Below are 23,231 nucleotides of genomic sequence, written 5' to 3' on the forward strand. Positions count from 1 at the left end.
ACTAATGTTTTAGGGTCCATTCACACGTCCGTATGCGTTTCCGCAAAACACGGACACCGGTAATGTGGGTTCCGCATTTTGTGGACCGCACATCACCAGCGCACTCATTGAAAATGCCTTTTCTTGTCCAATAGGACATGTTCTATTTTTTTGCGGAACGGAAGTCCGGATCCGCAAATGCAGATCCAACATTCCGGCCCCATTGAAAACTAACGGGTCTGCACCTGTTCCGCAAAATTGCAAAACGGACGCAGACCCATTTTGCTGACGTGTGAATGGACCCTTATTCTACAGTCGTAGGCCTCTTGCACACAAACGTATTTTAATTCCGTGTCCGTTCATTTATTTTTTTCATTTCAATGGGTGTTTCTCCACTGCCCTTGCCACTTTCCCTAAAAGGGGGCAGCAGGCCTGGTACATTTATCTTCTGGCATAAAAGACAACTGTAATCTATGCCAGCTAGGCGCTGGTGTAGATTTCAGGTTTAGGTGCACGCACCTTCAGAGCTGTGCAGATGACTGGTACCTTTTATATTCAAAGCAAATAAATCACTTGTTCTTGAATAATACCTCAGGGCAGACCCGTCTCAGGCACCCGTCTGCGCCCATGAACAGAATACTTACAGACAGATTCTTTGGGTTTCATTTGTGGCTTATTTCTATTAAAAGGTAATCTGTCACCGGGATTTTGGGTATAGAGCGGAGGACATGGGTTGCTAGATGGTCGCTAGCACACCTGCAATACCCAGTCCCCATAGCTCTGTGTGCCTTTACGGTGTAAAAAAAACCAAAACAATTTGATACATTAACCTGCGTCCATCTAGCAACCATGTCCTCAGCTCTATACACAAAATCCCGGTGACAGGTTCCCTTTAAATAAATCAGTAGACCTTAGAATATATGTGTGAGCGCCCTCTAGTGGCTGCTCATGTGTATGTTCCAAATGAGCGAGGAGCAGTGGTGCACTGTACATCTGGCATCATAAGAGGAAATTCTATATTTAAGAACTTAAAACGGCTCAGTCTACTATGCCATGCCTAGTGCACATGACTGGTGTCCTCCTAAAACCCCATGTCGTGCCCTGCACTAGTGTATCAGTCTACGCCAGGCTGTTCCTTAAAGGGGTTGTGCAGGTTTTTTTTTTTTTAAACTCCCTTCCCAACCCCCAGCAGTACCTCATCATATGCACCTCTGCAGCCAATGACCGGTCTCTGCGTGTACCTAAGCAGCATGTCAAGCGCCTCTTGGAGACACGTCACCGCTTTAGCCAGTCATTGTCTGTGTCGGCGCATGTGACCCCATCTGTGGACACGCAGTTGGAAGCAGAGCAGGTAAGTAAGGACCTATTCACAGGCACTACGATTGTGTTCAGTTTTTTTCACGCAGATGACATCAGTTTTGATGCATTTTTCACACGCGTGAAAAAAAAAAAAAAAAACCTGAAGAATTACAAACATCTCCTAGCGACCATCAGTGAAAAACGCTTTGCATCCGGATGTAATGCATTTTTCACGGAAGCCCAATTCACTTCTATGGGGCTCATGTGCACAGACCCATTGAAATGAAAGGGTCAGGACTCAGTGCGGGTGCTATGACTTTACTTCACGCATCACAGCCGGACGGAAAACTCGCTCATGTGAAAGAAGCCTTAAGGGGCACTCCCATCTGAGACGTTTATGGCATTTCCACAAGCGATGAGTTGAAGAGGTGGTAATTCTTATAGTCCAGAGCGGCTGGAACCAGAAGCCTGGTATAGAGCACTGTACTGCTGCATTACATACAATGTCCCGACTACTGTGTAATAGACATTACAGCTGCCCCTGTGCACACCTCCCTTGGCGCTCTCTCTCTCGACTCCACCATCATTCTCAAGTTCCGGGACTCATATGAATGGCATAGTATGGCCCTTGGCAGTTCTGGATGCTACAACTAGCTGAAGGCCATCTCCTCTTGGTTGTCCCATGTGTTTCCGTCTCTGGGCTTCTAGGGGTCTGACCAGGGTCGGACTGGCCACCAGAGGATCCTCTGGTGGGCCCAAGCTCTGACAATAATAGATCCCTAATGAGGGTCCTATAAACACAGAGGGTGGGCCCTCAATCATTTCCTCCGGTGGGTCCAAGAAACTTCAGACCAACGCTGGGTCTGACGTCTTGGGTCTTAATTCATTTTGCTATATCTTATATATTATTGTCTTGACATTTTTTTATTTCTAGTGGTTCTCCAAGATGGAAATTGGCTTCCAGGGGTTCCAAAATACTAAAATGGTTGTGAAAACTATGCCATCAGGAGCCCAAGCAGCTGAGAATGAAGAGATTAGATCAGTGTACGACATGTCAAGCAATGCATTTCCACAGTTACTCCTCAACTTTTTATGCAAATTATTTCTATGAACTAGAAAACGGTGTCGGCACATACATTAAGAACTGTAATCGATAGCTTACCATTTCTTAAAGCAGCTACCAGTGCACATACACAGGCGTCAAGGAGGTTTCCGTCATAATCCAGACATATGAGATCACAATACAAAACCCATGCCAGCTACAAAAAATAAATAAAAAGCATATCCAGAATTATTATAAGTAAACCATGGACTTCCTTGTCCCGTAAATATTCTTCTCATCTGCAAACCATCACTGCATTCAACTACAAAGAAAATTTTATATGCTGGAAATTCTATGGAAATGGGATATTTAGAAACAATAGTAGAAACAGCTGGTAAACCTGGCTTCTGTCATAAAGGCTGCCCGTAGATATCACACTTTATTTCTACGGGACATCCAAACACATAATGCAGCGCAAAGAAATATTAGATTGTGGTGTGACAGCGAGTTGCACCACAAAAAAGCGCACAGCTACACAATGACGTGTCGTGCAACTTCTTTTGTAACGTCAGTCAATGGTGTCGCACTGTGACGCAACAGAAGCACAAAAATCCAACTTGGATGCGCAACGTTACAGCGACACATGTCGCAGTGTAGCTTTGTCTAAGGATGGGTTCACACAAGAGTTGTCACAATACCAAAAGTTTGATTCAGTTTTGATACCATGTTGTGACTTTTCATAGGTAAATGCATTGATATCCAATTATTTTAGTCAAGATGAATGTTCATTCCCTTTAAGAGCCATGCTCGACTATAGTCATACAAAGGTTTCTGCTCTTTAGTGTTATTCTTCTCATGAGTGTACCAGTCTGAGAAGAATCTTCCTTATCTACTTTTAAATTTATGACGGAAGATAAAGATAAGCTCTATGCAGCTGGTGATAATTACCTATACAATTAGGCATTTATCAATGAAGCAAATATATAATATTCATGTATTCATTTAATGAGCCTTAGTCCTTAGCATAAGACAATCAGTAGGATATATATATATATATATTACTATATATTATATTGTTATATGTTATGAAGACAACATGTATCCAGTATATTATATATATTTCTCATTAGGAGAATCTTTGTCTCTAAAAGAGTGTCTGTGAAGATGTATGTTTTGTAACAATTATTCACCTCTTTGGTATGAGAGGAGGTACTGATATCTCTGAGAAAACAAAGCCATTGAAGTTATTTACGATACACAAATAAACAGTGTGAGAAACATTCAGAGAGACGCCTAGAGGTCTGTCTCTAATTGCTACAAGTGTCAGAATTAATCCCTATACTTTGAATTAAAGCTTTTAAAAGGTCAAAATGTATATTATACCTTTATTCAGACTTACAGAAGTTAACCCTTTATACTATGATGCAAATAGCTTACACAGCAGTGCCACCTAGGTATGAGTAGGTGACATTACAACAGTAGCAAAAGTGCATTCTGGGGAGGTTATGATGTCATTTCTTATCAATAGTCACGCCCATCCGACTATGATTGGAAACTTCCAAATTAGGAAGGTGTGTCTAACTGATAAGTTTGTGATCATGAACCATACACAGGGGGAGAAAAGATACACAAGCCAGGAGAAAACTTTCTAAAAACCATTCTGCTCTTATCTGCCCCATAAATTCAAGGATTAGGGAAACTTCTAATACCGCCAGTCAGTCTGAGCAAAGTGTCAGAAAGAGTCCCTCCTAATTGATTTAGGGTGGACAAGGTCAAAGTTTAAGAGGTATATTAAAGCCATATATATATGTTAATTCTTAAAATTGCTATATGATACAACAGTGCCATCAAGTGGTAGATGGGTTTATATGTCCGCCAATTAAATTTTTAATTTTTCATATTTCATAGAAATATGAAATCATAATTTTTATGATTTCATATCTTATATGAAATAAATACCCGACAACCAAGAACAAGATTACGGTGATACCAAACTTGTATATTTTTTTTTGTTTTACTACTTTAAAAAAATACAAACCTTTGAAGAAAAAATAAATAAATAAATTTTCTTTGCATCGTCATTTTCTGACAGCCATAACCTGTATAACGGCTTGTTTTTTTGTGGGACAAACAGTAATTTTTATTGGTACCACCTTCGGGGTACATAAAACTTTTTGATCATTGATATTCAACATTTTTGGGGGGACAAGGTGACAAAAAAAAAAAAGGCAAATTGCGTGTTTTTTCCTTGTTACGGCATTCACCGCAAAGGAACATTTTTAAAAATAATTTAAATAGCCTCAGACATGTTTTATTGTTTATAGCTTTTATATGTAAAATTGGGAAAGGGGGCGATTTAAACTCTTAATATTTTTGTGGGGGGGGGGGGGGTTAATATATATATATATATTATTATTATTTTTTTTACTTAGGGGGCTAGAACCTGGAAACTTTTGATCCCTTGTAGCATTCACCATAATAGAGACCTATTATGGTGAATAGGATTCTGCCGCTCTACCTGCTGAGTTGTGCCTTGTGCACAGCTTAGCAGGCAGATAACCATGGCAGTCAGGCACCTGCTGTATTATACAGCCGGTGCCCACAGCGTATGGAGCGCAGCAGCTGCTCCATACAATTCCCTGCGCATAATGCCATACATGTACGGCATTATGCGTTAAAGGGTTAATGGGAGGCACATCATGTTAGTAATTTTAAATCTCCATGTGCCTCATGTTAATAGTAAGTGACACCATCACATTAATACATGCACACAGCATAAAGCACATACCTTTAAAAGTGCAGGAAACCTCCTGCAGCAATTTACTGGTCACATGGCGATGACATCTTTAAAAGTCCTTTCCCTTTCCCCTGCACTCCTATTCTACCCCCCTTCTTCCCTCCCTGACACTTCTCCATCAAGGCACTCAATTATTTTATTGCTGGCAGTGGGTGGCCGTATCAGTGAGGCGGGAGGGACACTCTCCCTCCTTCTAGACTGTGCGGCTGCTTATAAGAGCACGGCGTGCACTGCACTCTGCGCGCGCCATGGTCTCTGGTAGGGACTAATACTACTGCAAAAATGACAAATCTGGTATAGTATTGAACGGGTATCAAAGTATTGAAAAAGTATAGAGACTTCAGCGGTACAACCCTAGGTCACATCGTGTTTTGGGGAAAATGCCACTGCAGGTTTTGATGCAGATTTTGCGTCCGTTCACCACGTACTGCCGCGGTTGTTAACTTTGAATGCCACAGAACCGCTTGAGATTTAGCTCCATTAAATGCAGTTAAGCTGTGACCGGACAGCCACTGCAGCTTCAAGCGACAGCTGTCCTAACACTGTACCAAGAAGGGAAATGTTCCTTCTTGGGGTGATTATGGTTTTAAACCACCAGCTGGCAAGCTGCAGCACTGCCTCCCACTGAAAACAATGGGAAATAGGCACCACATGGCCAGCGGCGGAATTTTGGCATGGTGTCCACCAGCAAATTCCGTGTTGTGAACAGATCCTTCGAGCCAAAACCAGAAGTGGATAAAAAAAAAAAAAAATTAACGAGAATCAAAAGGAAGCACCAATATGTTTTATTCTTGCGGAATCCAATTCTGGCTCAAAAACAGCAGCTTGTTTCCCCCAAAAAACGCTAAGTGAAAACACCATAAGGGACCCCATACATATGAATGTCATCATGAATTCCATCTGCCCGGTGATGAACAGCCCAGTACCGCGTGTGCACTGAAGGCATTGCCGCACAATTTCAGAACCAAGAGCTATTACATCTACAGTGCCTGGAACTGTCAAAGTGGTGGGGGCGCAGCTGGCAGAGAAAAGGAGCGGAGCTTTTGGGTGCAACAGCAATGCCCTCATTAGCATAAACGATATGGGTGATTTCGCTAGACCGGGGCCACAGATCAAGATGGCATTAAGTGTACTGGAATCAGCAGAGAAGAGCACATCTATACAGGGAGAAGGTTTTTTTGGAAGGCCCAAGATTGCTGTAGAAACTGAATGGCGCCCCACGATTTTGCAATAGAGCTCAGTAGGGATCGACCGATATTGATTTTTTAGGGCCGATACCGATAATTTGTGAACTTTCAGGCCGATAGCCGATAATTTATACCGATATTCTGGGAATTTTTATTTTTGAAAAAAAAAATAATTCCCACAAATCTGCTGAAAATTAATGTTTATTGTTAATGTGTAGTATTTTTTTTTTGTAAATCTTTCTTTTTCATTTATACTTAATATTTTGGTGTTTTAATTTTGTAACTTTTTTTTTTTTTACTAACTTTTAGCCCCCTTAGGGATTAGAACCCTTGTCCTTTTCACCCTGATAGAGATCTATCAGGGTGAATAGGAGCTCACACTGTCCCTGCTGCTCTGTGCTTTGTGCACACAGCAGTATGGAGCTTACCATGGCAGCCAGGGCTTCAATAGCGTCCTGGCTGCCATGGTAACCGATCGGAGCCCCAGCATTACATTGCTGGGGCTCCGATCGGAGGAGGAGGGGATCCTGTGGAGGGGCGCACTGCGCCACCAATGCTTAATACTGGGGGGGAGGGGGGGCGCACTGCGCCACCAATGTCTAATACTGGGATTGGGGGGGGGGGGGGGTGCACTGCACCACCAATGAAGATTAAAGGGGTTGTCCAAGTTATATTTCTTGATGACCCGGCACCCCCTCCGATCAGCTGTTTGAAGAGGAGACTCGCACGGTGTCAGCGCTGCCTCCTCTTCACTGTTTACCTTCTAGCCGTTGCATCTGCAGTGGTGAGCAGGTGTAATTACACCCAAGCCTTCCTATTGAAATGAATAGGAAGGCTTGGGTGTAATTACACCTGCTCACCACTGCAGATGCAACGGCTAGAAGGTAAACAGTGAAGAGGAGGCAGCGCTGACACCGTGCGAGTCTCCTCTTCAAACAGCTGATCGGAGGGGGTGCCGGGTGTCGGACCCCCTCCGATCTGATATTGATGACCTATCCTGGGGATAGGTCATCAATAAATATAACTTGGACAACCCCTCTCTCATTTATTCATATACAGGAGGCGGGAGCTGCAGGATCACATAGCCGGCTCCCGACCTCTATGAGCAGTAGCTGCGATCCGCGGCACCTGAGGAGTTAACTACCACAGATCGCAGCTACAGCTCATAGAGGCCGGGAGCCGGCTATGTGATTCTGCAGCTCCCGCCTCCTGTATTGAATAAATGATAGATTAATCTTCATTGGTGGTGCAGTGGCCATAGCTCCTCCCCTCCTCCTGTCCCCTCTCTCCTCATTGGCGGCAGCAGCAGCAGCACAGGGGGAGGAGACACTGCTCCTTCTCCCCTGTGCTGCTAAGGGGAACACGGAGAGCGCTGTCAGCAGCGCGATCTGTGTTCCCCATACACTATCGGAATATCGGCAAAATAGATGCCGATACCGATAGTGTTCAAAATCCTGAATATCGGCCGATAATATCGGTAAATCCGATAATCGGTCGATCCCTAGAGCTCAGATCAGAGGACAGAGAGAACGGAACCACATGGCCAGCAGCGGAATTTTGGCATGGTGTCCACCAGCAAATTCCGTGTTGTGAACAGATCCTTCGAGCCAAAACCAGAAGTGGATAAAAAATAAATAAAAAATTAACGAGAATCAAAGGAAGCACCAATATGTTTTATTCTTGCAGAATCCAATTCTGGCTCAAAAACAGCAGCTTGTTTCCCCCAAAAAACGCTAAGTGAAAACACCATAAAGGGACCCCATACATATGAATGTCATCATGAATTCCATCTGCCCGGTGATGAACAGCCCAGTACCGCGTGTGCACTGAAGGCATTGCCGCACAATTTCAGAACTAAGAGCTATTACATCTACAGTGCCTGGAACTGTCAAAGTGGTGGGGGCGCAGCTGGCAGGGAAAAGGAGCGGAGTCTCCCCGCAGTAGCTACTGACCACAGCATCTGAGGGTTTAAATGACCAGAATAAGATTTCTCTCTGATCCCAGTTATTGCGGCCAAGTGTCAGCTGTATTACACAACTGGCACCCAGCGCATATGGAGCAGTCTCCATACACCACTCAAGCACCTCGGACGTTCTGGCAAGCCTGAGGTCGTAAACCAGTTAAGATCTTCCAATGCGGCATACAATATGAAACGGAATAAATCAATATAATAAAAATGTAAAAAAGTGATATCCCTACTTTGCCACTTGCTATGCACAGGTCTTCTTTCTGTATTATCTGTGAACTAAACATACAAAATAAGGGTCATTTATGGTTCATCTATGTCCAACTTGAAGGGGTTCTCTGGGCTTTTAATACTGATTAGCTATCCTCAGGATAGGTCATCAATATCAGATCGACGGGGGTCCGACTCCTGGCACCCCCGCCGATCACCTGTATGGAGGAGACGGCGCACGCAATGCGCATGTGTCGTCTCCCTTCTCTCTTCCTGCTCGCTGCTGCTTTGCCATAGACATACAGCGGAGAGCAGAGAGAGAAGGGATACGTCAAGAGCACACTACACGTGCCTTCCCTTCATACAGCTGATCGGCAGGGGTGCCGGATATTGATGATTTATCCTGAGCATAGGTCATCAATATTAAAAGCAAGGAGAACCCTTTTAAAGCGCTTGGCCACTTTATCAATTTTTTTTTAAATTAAAAATATGCCATAAATATATGATCAGTGGGGCCACCACCAGAGGCTGCACTCCCTAATGTCACTTTCACAGACTCAGTATTTCACTGCATCAGTATAAAATCTGAAGTGGACCCAAATAAAAAAGAATAGGCGCAAATATTTCAATTTTAACGTTTGCCTAGGTTCCACTCTTGGTTTTGGCTTTCTAACACTGATGCAAAGTACTGATCTAAATACTGCGATATGAAAGTGGATTTATGCTCTTTTTTCCCCTATACTGCACCACTCCTGACACTAGATCGGCAGAAAAGCTAAAAAGGTTCTGTTTGCTCTATGCAGAAGAGGCAGAAATTCCACTAGGCAGATATTGATGGTACAAAAGCTGTCTGCAGATGAGATGCTGGCTTATTTATTATCCAAGTCATGTCTCAAGGCCTATTTAAAGAGTCGAACACTGACTTATAGGATAGCTGCCTTACATCTGGTGGCATTAGGAGCAGAGTTTGCCAAGAGCTCATTTGTATTCGTTACTTCGTAGAATTCCAGAGGAGCATGTATGGTTTATAAGCCTCCTCATGCCAATTAAGGCGCTCTCTCCGAGGAGAAATGGTACCCGCCAAATCCTGATATACACCCATCCATTTCAAAATCCCCCCTAGTGGACATGTAAAGTAAAAGCACCCATCTCCTGTAGCTTGGATGGTAGTACATTGACAAATAGGAATTTTCCTCTTCTAACCTCCTTGTAGGTAGATCTCCGAGCGAGACCACTTAACACATTTCATTTCCTTTTAGATTACACTCAGAGTATCCATAACTATAAGGGCTCATGCACACGACCGTATGGCTTTTTCAGTGTTTTGCGGTCAATTTTTTACGAATCCGTTGTTCCATTTTTTTGTTTCCGTTTTTCCATATACAGTATACAGTAATTACATAGAAAAAATTGGGCCGGGCATAACATTTTCAATAGATGTTTCCGCAAAAACGGAACGGATACGGAAGACACATGGATGCATTTCCGTATGTGGACCCATTGACTTGAAATGGAGCCAAGCACCGTGATTTGCGGACAAGAATAGGACATGTTCTAGTTCTATCTTTTCACGGTACAGAAATACTGAAACGGAATGCACACAGAGACACTTCCAGTTTTTTTGCTGAACCATTGAAATGAATGGTTCAGTATATGAAACACACAGAGAGAATGCACCAAACAGATATAACACTGACTATGCTGGCAAGACATGAATAAAGGTATTAAAAGCTGAGACTTTTGCCAATATATTCCAGTCATGGATATATCGGAGCCCATCATGCACCACGTCACGGTTCTCAGCATGGCAAGGGGTCCTAACCGCTGCTCTAACTATGGTGTGAACACGGTCTGGCGGTGATATAATTCAACTCGCAGCCAAGCTTCCCACAAATGCCCAGCATGTATACTGCGGTAGTACTATGTGAATGAAGCCAGGCCGTGAGCCACACCCACACCAGACCATGTGATGGAGGTTACCAGGTGCAAAAGAGTGTTTGAATGCCAAGTGAAGGCAAACACACTGGTTCAGTATATGTTCCGCATACTGAACTAAAAAAACGGCCAGTATACTGAACGCAAAATACTGTCGTGTGCATGAGCCCTAAGTCAATGTGAATAGACTGATATAAACATCTTATCACCAAAAAATAATTAATTTTACATTAGACTTAGTCTTACTTCTCAATAACATCAGCTATGAACTGACTGGCGACCTGTGCCTCTTCCCCTGGTGGTCCGATCCGGAACCGTGAAGAACACAATGGTGTCAGGTCCACATTAGGAACTAAAAAGAAGACATTGTATTATCCTTATCATCGTCATGAAACATTTGTAACTGCTTTACTACAGTCTACTGAAATATCAGCCACCGCTTATTTCTCAACAAATATAATTAGATAAAAAGGAACCTGATAAAGCTTTAATTTCTACATAAGACACTTATGCCGTGGTATGGATGTCCATATTCATCCATATGGACAATAGGGGTCATTTACAAAGACAAGCACTTTATGCCCGCACTGGCGGAGAAAGGCCTCAGGCTCAGTCATAAAATAGGCGCACCGCCGGCAGTCCCTGCACCTGGTGTAGAACGTACTCCAGCCCAAATGGAGTCGTTTCTCTCAAAAAAGTTTACACTGAAAACTGGTGTAGTGCAGTTAGTAAATGACCCTTAATATGTTAGGGTTCCTCAATGGGGTCTCTAGCTGGTTTTGGGTTCCCTGCCCTAAAGGCATATTAGAAGACAACCAAATAGTGTGCTCATGTTGTTGTTGCGATGCGGCCCGCTGCGGTTGAGTACTGTGCGATCGTACGAGCTGGACTCTAATTAAACTAGGATTGTACTGTTAATGGCCGCCTGGTATAACTGGTGATGTGCAGCCATTAATAACGCAAACCAACTAAACATTGTGGTCCTAATTGGTTTAATTAGAGCCTGCTGCAGCCGATAAGGCCACGCAATAGTCGACCACGTCGCAGCTGCAACACAACCACGCAATGTGAAACCCTAATGATACGTTCAGACGGAGGATTATGTCTGCAATAAAATCTGCCACGCATCCCTCAGCAGAAACCACTCTGCGGTGGTCTCCGACGTGGGTTTTCATGCGGACCCGCTGTGGGTTTATCTCCATTGAATGGAGCTGAACCACGAGCAGGCTCCCGCTGCAGCTTTGCGACAGGTCTGCGCGGTAACCGCGCCAAGAATGGACCTCAGGATAGGTCCTCAATATCCAATCGGCAGCGGTACGACACCTGGCACCCCTTGCTCGCTTCTGCTATGTATATGGCGAGCAGGAAGAGAGAAGGGAGATGGAACGCGCACACCTTTCCTTCATACAGCCGAGCAGTAGGGGTGCTGGGTGTTGGACCCCGTTAATCTGATATTGATGACCTATACTGAAGATAGTTGATTGAAGCCTGCTAATTGTGCTAGAAGTAGGATTCCCACCACGTTGTAGTATATTCAAATAACTTCAGCACCTGGAAGTTCTGTTGCAAAGTAGAGATATACTTTATCCAAATGCGGCTGTGTACAGTAGTGTGACGTTTCAGCCTTCTTCAGGCTAATGCCGCTAGTAGAATCAGGAAAAGTAACAGGTAAGTGCCCTGGAGTATGGGTGTAGTAATGCGCAAGTTACCTTAATGTATTACTACACCCATACTCCAGCACACTCACCCGTTACCTTTCCTGATTCCGCTAGCGACACTAGTCTGAAGAAGGCCGAAACGTCAAACTAATGTACACAGCCGCATTTGGATAAAATATATCTCTACTTTGCAACAAAACTTCCACGTGCTAAAGTTATTTGAATATACTTATCCTGAAGATGGGGCATCATTATTAAAAGCCCGGAGAACCCCTTTAAACAATTCAGCCTGCTAAAAATAGTTGAATGATTCAGATGATTTCTTCTCTGCAGAACTCCAGTGTTAATTATATGTTAATTAGATGCTAAACTGGCCATATCCTATAGCTGCATTGTGAAAGGACGTTAGTGATGCCGTGACTGCGATGGGAGGCAGCACCCTAAATTTGAAGGGTGCACAGAAAAAGAGACTGCTAAGTAACTGCTAATTAAAATCAGAGTAACAGTTACTAACCAACATATCCTTTATTGGGAGCATCTGTTGGAGGGGTTGAAAATTCCTAAAATAAGAGCAAATGAAATCCAATGATTACATGATGTTTATGGAACATAGTTCTTAAGAAAAGCACAATATGGAAGATTACTGTAGCCTCCCTTCCTTCAGAAGGTCTCTGACGGGACCGCACTCCCTCGGCCACACTTCATAGGACTTACTGCTTTAATGCCACAGATTACTGTGCAGTTCCCAAGCTTTACTAGAGCTGAACCATCTGCTGTGGTAATAGACCCTGCAACAAAAGGAAATATCAGCTAAAACATGGAAGAATAAAAGAGAAATAACATAAAAACACAAACTAATCAGCCGCGCAGTGACCACAGAGGTCTCATTCTTATTAACATGACCAATAAATGAGCAGCGTCTTCATCTCCTACGCGACTCATCTACACCAGCTTCAGGGATCAAGCATCCAAGCCGAGGCAGGTGACATCCATGGTAGCAAAAAAGGTCACAGGGTTTCTCCATATAAATTATTAATATGCTTTAATGGAGTTGTCTCAATTCAGTAAATGGCATTTATCATGTAGAGAAAGTTAATACAAGGCACTTACATATACATTCGCCAAACCGCATCTTAATCCCTCAGGTGCGGCACTTGAGGGGTTAATTGCCATGGTTCGGCAGATCGCCGCACCCTGTCATAGAGGCCAGGTATGTGATACCTTCAGCACTGCCGCCTATATTTATATTCTAGGGATAAATTATATTCATTGGTGGCAGCAGCAGCCACGTCACAGTGGGGGGGGAAGGGGACCTTCTTCTTCTCCACTGTGCTGCTGATGAGAACATGGTGCGCGCTGAGGATGGCGCGTGCCATGCTCTCTAACAGATACCAGACTGCACAGTAGCGCAGCCTAGTATCGTAAAAAAGTGAAAACCCGATATCGTATCGATCCGGGTATAAAAGTATCGATTAGGTATCAATAATTCGATACCAGGTGCAACCCTAATCAGGAGTCTGGAAAACCCCAATAATGGCGTATTTAGCAATATTCCAATAATTTGGTATCACCAGACCTACTCCATTTACAAGTGGGTGTGACAATCAGGTAGCACGAATGGGGAAATAAAATGCCGTGCTTTAATCCAGCTTGCCTGCCGCATCACAGGCAAAATACAGGCTGACAAAAACTGCACCGCAAGCTACTGTATTATTCCTAACACTTACCAACATTTATTGTGGTCGTCCTAAACTCACTCAGATCTCGTCCGTCCGGCCGACAATTCTGCTTCTGTAAGACAATACAGGTAAATAAGGAAGTGATGGACTCCGCAAAATCTTCCATTTATTACAGGGTGGGATCTGATCAGTTACATTCCAGCTTCCCATTAGACAGTCTCTGTGACCAGAATACAGGCGGCCGCAAACAGCAAGTATATTCTGCCGACAGATTTACCAAAGTGCAAAAGTAAAGCCACTTTCAAATAAGGCTGGGTTCACTCATGAGGTGCATTTTCCTTTTCTCTGTGCCAGTGTAGGATGCGCCAGACACCTACCACACCCAAATGACCATAATGGGATCTTTGTTGGGTTTTCCTTATGGTTCCATAATATGCTATACACTATGTGCTACTATTACTCGCCTGCACACATTGCGGTGGATGACATAGATAAAATGCCTGTGCCTGCCCCTTCAAAGCAAGCATAAGCATTCATACATGCACGAGGAGTAGTGGTGCTTCAGACCCCTGTACAAGACCGCAATAAAGCAAAGGCTAGATTAAAGGAAGTCCATCAGCAGGTCTGCCCTCTAAAAACTGCTGACAGCACTAGATAGGAAACAGAGAGCAGTTTACACATACCTTGGGTGATGGTCATGCAGATTGCATGACTAAAAAAATCCATATTATAATGGTTGGCCCCTACTACAAGAAAATTTAGACTAGAACCTTCAGAATCACGGGTGCATATCCATCAAGCAAACATAATTGATAAAAAAGAAAATGGCTGCACACCATTATACATACAAACAATAGAGCTAACAAATGAGGATCATTCTAAATAAAAGTGGTACAATACCTACTATAAATGAGTCAATGGAAGCTCTTAGCGCACATATTTGACCAAACGTGTGTCGGGCCCATCTACCATGCGCCAAGGTTGCTTCTGCAGATGGGTCCCTAACACTAATATACAGCCTCTCTTGGACTTACCCAAGCCTACAATATTCAGGGCAGTGTAGGAACCAGCTACATGAGTGCTCTGCTCAGAAGTCCCAGGTAGATAGGCGTGTTCAATCTAAACGCCTGGTAGATGGGCCCGACACACGTTTGATCAAATATGTGCGCTAAGAGCTTCCATTGACTCATTTATAGTCGGTATGATACCACTTTTATTTAGAATGATCCCCACTGCTTAGCTTTATTGTTTTTAATTGATGGCCCCTTCATGTGTGGTATCGCCTACCTTCATCTCCTCTAGCCAACCTGCTGACAGACTCCCTCCGGGCTTCCAGCACACCAGTTTCTCAAGATCCATTTCCCCTGTACACTTTTACTTAACAAGTCTACAGCGACCTCTTTGGTGTTAATGTAGAAGACGGCAGGGAGAGCTTCCCTAAGTGCTCCTGTTCTTACAGCAGACCGATCGGCCTATTTAACCCTTTGATCAATGTGGTCCATGGCTCCCCTTTCGATGGAGTCACAGAGTTTCCCAGTGACTCAATCGGATTCTAGTGAACCTTTCCGCCGTCAACCTTGTTCAGTTGCCCTTACAGCAGCCTGACCAAAATGCATTAGCACACCGGCACAAGGCTGCGGCTACACTGTCATCTTGGTTGCGACACCCGTCAATGGCAGGCATTGAACTGAATGGGGTCGCAGAGAAACTTGCAACTTGCTGTCACCAATACTCCAGCAGCGCTGTAGTAGCCCTGTGGTCCCTGTTAAGTCTACTTTCACACTCGCATTTTGGTTTTCCGTTTGTGAGATCCGTCATGGGCTCTCACAAGCGGTCCAAAACGAATCAGATTGCATTCTAATGCATTCTGAATGGAAAAGAATCCGCTCAGAATGCATCAGTTCAGTCTCCATTCCGCTTTTGAGGCGGACACCAAAACACTTGCTTGCAGCGTTTTGGTGTCCGTCTGATGAAACTGAGTCAAACAGATCCGTCCTGACACACAATGTAAGTCAATGGGGACGGATCCGTTTTCTCTGACACAATCCGTCCTCCATTGACTTTCAATGGTGTTCAAGACTGATCCTTCTTGGCTATGTTACAGATAATACAAACAGATCCGTTCTGAATGGATGCAGACGTTTGTATTATCTGAACGGATCCGTCCATTAAAGATCCGCACAAAATGCGAGTGTGAAAACAGCCAAACTTGTCGTGCTGCACTTCCCTTGAGTTCAACGGATGCACTGCTACATAGTGATCTCGTATCTCTGGTAAGATCGCTATGTTGCCCCAGTCTTAATATACTATAATTAAAGAGTAATCCTTTTAGATCCTAAATGAGATTAAAATGTAATAAAAAAATAAAAATAAAAAGAAGAAGGATTATTTAAAAAGGGGTTGTCTCATCTCGGCATTACTAAAGGCGGGAACCCCTGACCACACGTGGCGGGGAAATACTGGAGCGGCCCAACGCTGTGCTGTTTCAGCAGCTCCCATTGCAGTAAATGGGAACTAGAGAAACAGCGTAGCACAGCAGGCTATACAGCGAGTTAGGGGAGCAGCATAGCCTGCTGTGCTACGCTGTTTCTCTAGTTCCCATTCACTGCAGCGGGAGCTGCTGAAACAGCTGAGCACTGGGCCACTGCCCTGTTCCCAGCCAGGAGGTGGTCGGGACTTAGTCTCATCCGCCTTAGTAATGGCGAGATGAGACAACCCACATCATGCATATTGTGCACAAAAACACGGATAGGCTAATGGGCCTCCCATGAAATAATCCCCAATTTGTGTCTGACATGGAAAATAGATTGTGCGGCAGGAAATAATGTGAGATGACGATCGCTGTACTGCGCTGCACAATATGTTGGCGTTATATACGCAGCAGGAACTGAAAATACATTTTACTTACTAGAAACTTCCTGTAATATTCTAGCGGTTCCACTGTCCTGTTGGAAAGAAGACCATGATGACAGAAGGTTAGAAAGTCAATGCCCATCTCTGCAGGACAGGAACACTCCTTTACTCCACCCTGCAACGCACTGGATCAGTCACATATAGACAGACACCAAGACAACACCTGGTTTTACTGGTAATCAGCGCAGTCCAGGGTTCGAAAAATTTGGCCGATTTATTCCCAAAACAGCAACACACCTGTCCATGGGTTCTGCCAGCTACTGCAGCCCAGCTCCATTGAAGTGAATGGGGCTGAGCTGTAATACCACACACAACCAGGTGTGGTGCTATTTTTGCAAGGCAGCCATCTTCTTGTAGCCATGGACAACCCCTCTCATGTCTGCACCTAAGTCCGTCAGCACAGTTCATTACAGCGGAGGGTCGGGCAGAAACCCCCAGCATTGTCACAAGAGTAGCGTTCAGGCTGGGAAATAACGCTTACTCATGGAGCGTGTTTCCCGGAATGAACACGCTCGTCTGAAACTGGCCTAAGGGTCTGACCACACAGCGTGGTCATGTGGGGTTTGGGACGTGGCTGAGCTGGTCCCTAATTAAACCAATAAGGTCACACTGGCCGGTTTGCAGTGTTAATAGCAGCACGGCCCCTGCAATACCGCCTGGTCATTAACAATGCAGGCCGGCCTAAACAGTGCAGTCTCAGTTTAATTAGGCACTAGTGCCGCCTGTACGGCCATGCAATTTTTGGTCGCGCCCCAACCACCACACAACCGTGCTGTGTGGTCGGACCCCCTAAGACCTCTTTCACACGAGCATAGCGGATTGGCTCCGGATGCGTTCAGGATGTGTTCAGTGAAAGTCGCACCATTTTGCAAGCAAGTTCAGTCAGTTTTGTCTGCGATTGCGTTCAGTTGTTCAGTTTTTTCAGCGTGGGTGCAATGCGTTTATTTTTTTTTACGCGTTTGTAAACGAAGGTTTACAAACATCTAGCAACCATCAGTAAAAAAACGCATCACTTTCCCACTTGCTTGCGGATGCAATGTGTTTTTCACTGAAGCCCCACTCACTTCTATGGGGCCAGGGCTGTGTAGAAAACGCAGAATACAGAACATGCTGTATTTTTCACGCAACGCAGTGTGATGCGTGAAAAAATAAATAAAAAATGTACACAGACCCATTGAAATGAATGGGTCAGGATTCAGTGCGGGTGCTATGCCTTCACTTCACGCATTGCACCCGCACGGGAAAACTCGCTCGTATGAAACGACCAGGAGAGCCGCCTGCGTGGCAATATACAGGTCCTTCTAAAAAAAAATTGCATATTGTGATAAAGTTCATTATTTTCTGTAATGTACTGATAAACATTAGACTTTCATATATTTTAGATTCATTACACACAACTGAAGTAGTTCAAGCCTTTTATTGTTTTAATATTGATGATTTTGGCATACAGCTCATGAAAACCCAAATTCCTATCTCAAAAAATTAGCATATTTCATCCGACCAATAAAAGAAAAGTGTTTTTAATACAAAAAAAGTCAACCTTCAAATAATTATGTTCAGTTATGCACTCAATACTTGGTCGGGAATCCTTTTGCAGAAATGACTGCTTCAATGCGGCGTGGCATGGAGGCAATCAGCCTGTGGCACTGCTGAGGTGTTATGGAGGCCCAGGATGCTTCGATAGCGGCCTTAAGCTCATCCAGAGTGTTGGGTCTTGCGTCTCTCAACTTTCTCTTCCCAATATCCCACAGATTCTCTATGGGGTTCAGGTCAGGAGAGTTGGCAGGCCAATTGAGCACAGTAATACCATGGTCAGTAAACCATTTACCAGTGGTTTTGGCACTGTGAGCAGGTGCCAGGTCGTGCTGAAAAATGAAATCTTCATCTCCATAAAGCTTTTCAGCAGATGGAAGCATGAAGTGCTCCAAAATCTCCTGATAGCTAGCTGCATTGACCCTGCCCTTGATAAAACACAGTGGACCAACACCAGCAGCTGACATGGCACCCCAGACCATCACTGACTGTGGGTACTTGACACTGGACTTCAGGCATTTTGGCATTTCCCTCTCCCCAGTCTTCCTCCAGACTCTGGCACCTTGATTTCCGAATGACATGCAAAATTTGCTTTCATCCGAAAAAAGTACTTTGGACCACTGAGCAACAGTCCAGTGCTGCGTCTCTGTAGCCCAGGTCAGGCGCTTCTGCCGCTGTTTCTGGTACAAAAGTGGCTTGACCTGGGGAATGCGGCACCTGTAGCCCATTTCCTGCACACGCCTGTACACGGTGGCTCTGGATGTTTCTACTCCAGACTCAGTCCACTGCTTCCGCAGGTCCCCCAAGGTCTGGAATCGGTCCTTCTCCACAATCTTCCTCAGGGTCCGGTCACCTCTTCTCGTTGTGCAGCGTTTTCTGCCACACTTTTTCCTTCCCACAGACTTCCCACTGAGGTGCCTTGATACAGCACTCTGGGAACAGCCTATTCGTTCAGAAATTTCTTTCTGTGTCTTACCCTCTTGCTTGAGGGTGTCAATGATGGCCTTCTGGACAGCAGTCAGGTCGGCAGTCTTACCCATGATTGCGGTTTTGAGTAATGAACCAGGCTGGGAGTTTTTAAAAGCCTCAGGAATCTTTTGCAGGTGTTTAGAGTTAATTAGTTGATTCAGATGATTAGGTTAATAGCTCGTTTAGAGAACCTTTTCATGATATGCTAATTTTTTTAGATAGGAATTTGGGGTTTTCATGAGCTGTATGCCAAAATCATCAATATTAAAACAATAAAAGGCTTGAACTACTTCAGTTGGTGTGTAATGAATCTAAAATATATGAAAGTCTAATGTTTATCAGTACATTACAGAAAATAATGAACTTTATCACAATATGCTAATTATTTTAGAAGGACCTGTATATACCATCACCACACCTAGTAGTACCAACAGGCAAGTTCACCTATAGAAGGGGGGGGAATGTGGCAGAAACTACCGTATACAAAGATAGGGCCGAAACAAGGTGAGGAGTAGAAAGTACAAATCCAACATCCGGTGCAAATGCACCATGTGAAGTAGGAAGCAATAAGGGAGCCATGACAGCTTTCAGAGTGAACCTAGGCACTGCCCCAGAGAAAGGGACCATACAGTCGCAGACACAGAGTATAGGGCTACGGCAAATACTCCACCTGAGAATGGAGACCATACAGTAGACACTGCATCTAGCGACTGTGCACCACTCCACCCGAGGGGGAAGCCATGCAGTAGTAGCCACAGCGGCTGGGGCTAGCGCAAAACTCCACCTGTGGGGGAGGCCATATCACATGGTGTGTAGTGCTAGCATAGATGCTCCACCTGAGGAGGAGGAGAGCTGGCCGTGGATACGGTATACCGAATCAGTGAGTCGCACAAAACCCCTAACCGGGTGGATGTGGGAGCTATCACAGTATTCTGTGCAGATGCTCCACCTATTGGGGGCGACAACTACTACCATTGTAGAGTGGACTCCAATCGGGACTTAACGCACAAGAAGGTCGTGTTGTAGGGAAAACACCCTGAGCAAGCAGAGGTCGCCATGTAAGCGCTCGATGCCAACACACAAAATATCTAGCTAATGAGAGGGATAATGTGGACACAGCGCAGTAACCAGTGGCTGCCCCATATTCCACCTACGGAGGAGAATAAGACAATAGTAGGTGCCGTCGCTGCCAATACTCCACCTGTGGAAGGGGGGGGGGGGGAATAGGACGGGAAGTACAGCCGGATCTAGGACAAAGAGTACGCTATGGCATAGCAGGCAGTGTTCAACGTTTGTGCAATCACTCCACCCATTAGCATGAAAACTCTACTGGAAGAAGGAGGAAACGGGATAGGATATACAGTGTCCAGTGGTAGCGACTGCACTGCACCTGTGGAAGGGGAGGAATACGACCGGAAGTACGGGAGCCGGTGCTAGGACCAATGCTGCACCGCGACCTAGTGGGCACAGTCACCAACGTTGGAGTAATCCTTCCACCCGACAGCGTGACTACCCAAACCGAGAAAGGAGTTAGTGCCCAGCAGTAGTGCCATTAGTCAGCCTGTGGAGGGGGAGGAATATGATAGGAGGCCCCAGATTTGGCGCTAGTAGCACCATTTTAGTGTGGCGTGGTAGTCACAATATGCAAATATAGGCGGCCGCACTACACTGGTGGAAGGAAGCAAAGAGGCAGGTTACAGAATCCAGCGGAAGTGCAACTATTCTGCAGTATATACCGTGCCCAGTGGTGATGGCCTCACTCCAGGGGTCAGTGCGACAGGAGGCACAACATTCAGTGGTAATGCGACAGCATGTACTGGCACCAGGGTGGCGGTGAGGCTGGAGTAGAGGGGGTGCAGGTGACCCCATGTCTGGTGGGAGGCAGGGGAGCTGGGCTACCCTAGTCCACTTTGCCTTCTTGGGGAGGTCGGGCGGTGAGGGAACCGACACCGGCCTTCCTCCCCAGGTAAACAGAGAGGCCGGGCGTCTCCGTTTCCCGTACCTAAAGAGGAAAAAAAGGTAACACAACAAAGAAAAATGGCAGTTACGTGCCCTGCAAAGCAGAGGGGTCTGCCTCCTACAGACACTAAGCTAAAACTGATTAGCTCAGTGTGTGCATTAATAAGATCAGTGGGGTTCAGACATTGGTACCCTATAAATGATGAGAAAGCAGGGGGCTGTGCTGCACGCCCCCTATTATCGCAAAGGGGTTTAAAAAGTCACAAAAAGGGGTCTTACACAAAAAGCTAGCATAACAATGTTAGCAAAAGACCCCCAGTGTCCAAAGTAGTACATGCTCCCAGCGCTCCACCATTCACCCATTTATTGTGATCTATCAGGGTCCCTGCAGTCAGACCCCCACCATATAATGGTCCATATGTAAAGGCCCCATGTGCCCACATAATGCCCCGCACAGTGCACGTGGGAGGTAAGAACTCACTTGTATCCGGCAGCCATTCCTTCACTTCCAACATGTGTCAGGGGAGAAGAAGACTACACACAGAACATACAAGAGGCGCTGCAGGGAACGTATGTACGAAGGCAATGGCTCCGGCCGCGCTCACAGGAAGTCGCGCACATGTGCTGCCTGGAAACCCGCACTAAACATCCCATCTCCTGCTGCACTGCTCCCTCTGCCGGCCACACCAGGAACTGCGCTCCCACAGACCAAACTGAATATAAAAAAGGTAATAGTCCTGGAAAGTTATTAAAAAAAAATATATATATATATATAGAATAGTAATTATAAAGTGATCCATGCTGTGAAACACTAGCTTTGTAAACATATATCTATAACACTTTTAAATCAGTCCCACCAATCAGATCTACAATAGGCAAAAAAGATCCTACTCATAATTAATAACATAAAATATTAAAAGGAGATGTCCACTTGGGACAATCCACTTTTGTTAAGAGTCCCCTGAATTTAGAAGAGCACAGGCCGCCCCCCCATGCTAGGGCCTCAGCAGTAATTTGTAGGGGAACCTGTCGGCCATCATTCAATTCACACCTGGCTACCTGCGTTAGTCCCATAGACATTGGGGGTCAATTATGAACATTTTTACGTCAGTTTTTGGCATCAGAAATTCACAAGACCTCTTTTTGCCACTTTTTAAATGCCCGTGCGAAAATATTTTGATGCATGAGCGTTTCTGTGTCGCGCTCGCCACCGGGATATGGGCCCTGGCAAATTTACTAATGTAAATGTTAGTGAAAAACTACTCCAGTCAGGTGCAGAAGTAGTTTTTACTCCTGACGCCTGTCCTTGTCCGCAAAATGGACAAGACTAGGACATGTTCTTTTTTTTTTTTTTTTTGCGGAATGGACTTGAGGACGTACGGAGTCATTTCAGTTTTTTGGGAAATAGACAAAAATGACATTTGTGTGCATGAGCCCTTATGATGAGGTCGGTATCTTGTAATAAAATAGACACTTCCGCTGACCGTGTAGGGGCTATCAAAGACTGACGTAAAAGTGGGTCTTTGATAAATGACTCCCAGCAGGTTAACTGAACTAGGCTACCCACTTTAGGCCTTATGCACACAAACGTATTTTGTTTCCGTGTCCATTCCGTTTTTTTTGTGGATAGGATGCGGACCTATTCATTTGAATGGGTCCGCAAAAAATGCGGACAGCACACCGTATGTCCGTTCCGTAGCCCCGCAAAAACATGTCCTATTTTTGTCCGTTTTAGGCATTGTTACAATGGATCCGCAAAAAAAAAAAACAGATGGCATTTTTTGCGGATCCGCAATTTGAGGACCGCAAAACACATACGGTCGTGTGCATGTAGCCTTAAAGAGGACCTGTCCCTGCTCCTGACATGACTGTTTTAGTAACTACATGCGTTCCCCGTGTAATAACAATTCTGGAGAATCTATTCTATAAGAATGAATTACCGGCAGTTTGCAATGAAGTTGGGGGGGGGGGGGGGGGTCCCTGCACAGTCTGACACTCGCAGCGCTGGTTGGATAGGGTTAGATAGGGTCAGACTGCCCCCCCCCCCCCAGGTTAGATTGTTTTGGCGGCAAGCAGATAGATTTCTGCAAGCCTCGTTCAGATAA

At 44.9% G+C, this 23,231-nt stretch overlaps 1 protein-coding gene across 1 annotated transcript in view; it reads right to left on the reverse strand.

Moving 5' to 3' along the window:
- EXOSC8 (exosome component 8) overlaps positions 1-21,762 on the reverse strand; it is a 35,834-nt gene extending 14,072 nt beyond the window's left edge. Inside the window, exons 1-8 of the mRNA XM_044283494.1 lie at positions 21,608-21,762; positions 16,661-16,697; positions 13,801-13,864; positions 12,788-12,861; positions 12,588-12,633; positions 10,662-10,767; positions 8,504-8,549; positions 2,441-2,537 (exon numbers count right to left, since the gene is read on the reverse strand). Of these exons, the coding sequence (XP_044139429.1) occupies positions 2,441-2,537; positions 8,504-8,549; positions 10,662-10,767; positions 12,588-12,633; positions 12,788-12,861; positions 13,801-13,864; positions 16,661-16,697; positions 21,608-21,624 (487 nt within the window). The 5' untranslated portion in view covers positions 21,625-21,762. The remainder of the gene's footprint in view (positions 1-2,440; positions 2,538-8,503; positions 8,550-10,661; positions 10,768-12,587; positions 12,634-12,787; positions 12,862-13,800; positions 13,865-16,660; positions 16,698-21,607) is intronic.
- Positions 21,763-23,231: the final 1,469 nt, after the last annotated feature.

The sequence above is a fragment of the Bufo gargarizans genome, chromosome 3 (genome assembly GCF_014858855.1).
Source record: "Bufo gargarizans isolate SCDJY-AF-19 chromosome 3, ASM1485885v1, whole genome shotgun sequence".
NCBI classification, from domain to species: Eukaryota; Metazoa; Chordata; class Amphibia; order Anura; family Bufonidae; genus Bufo; species Bufo gargarizans.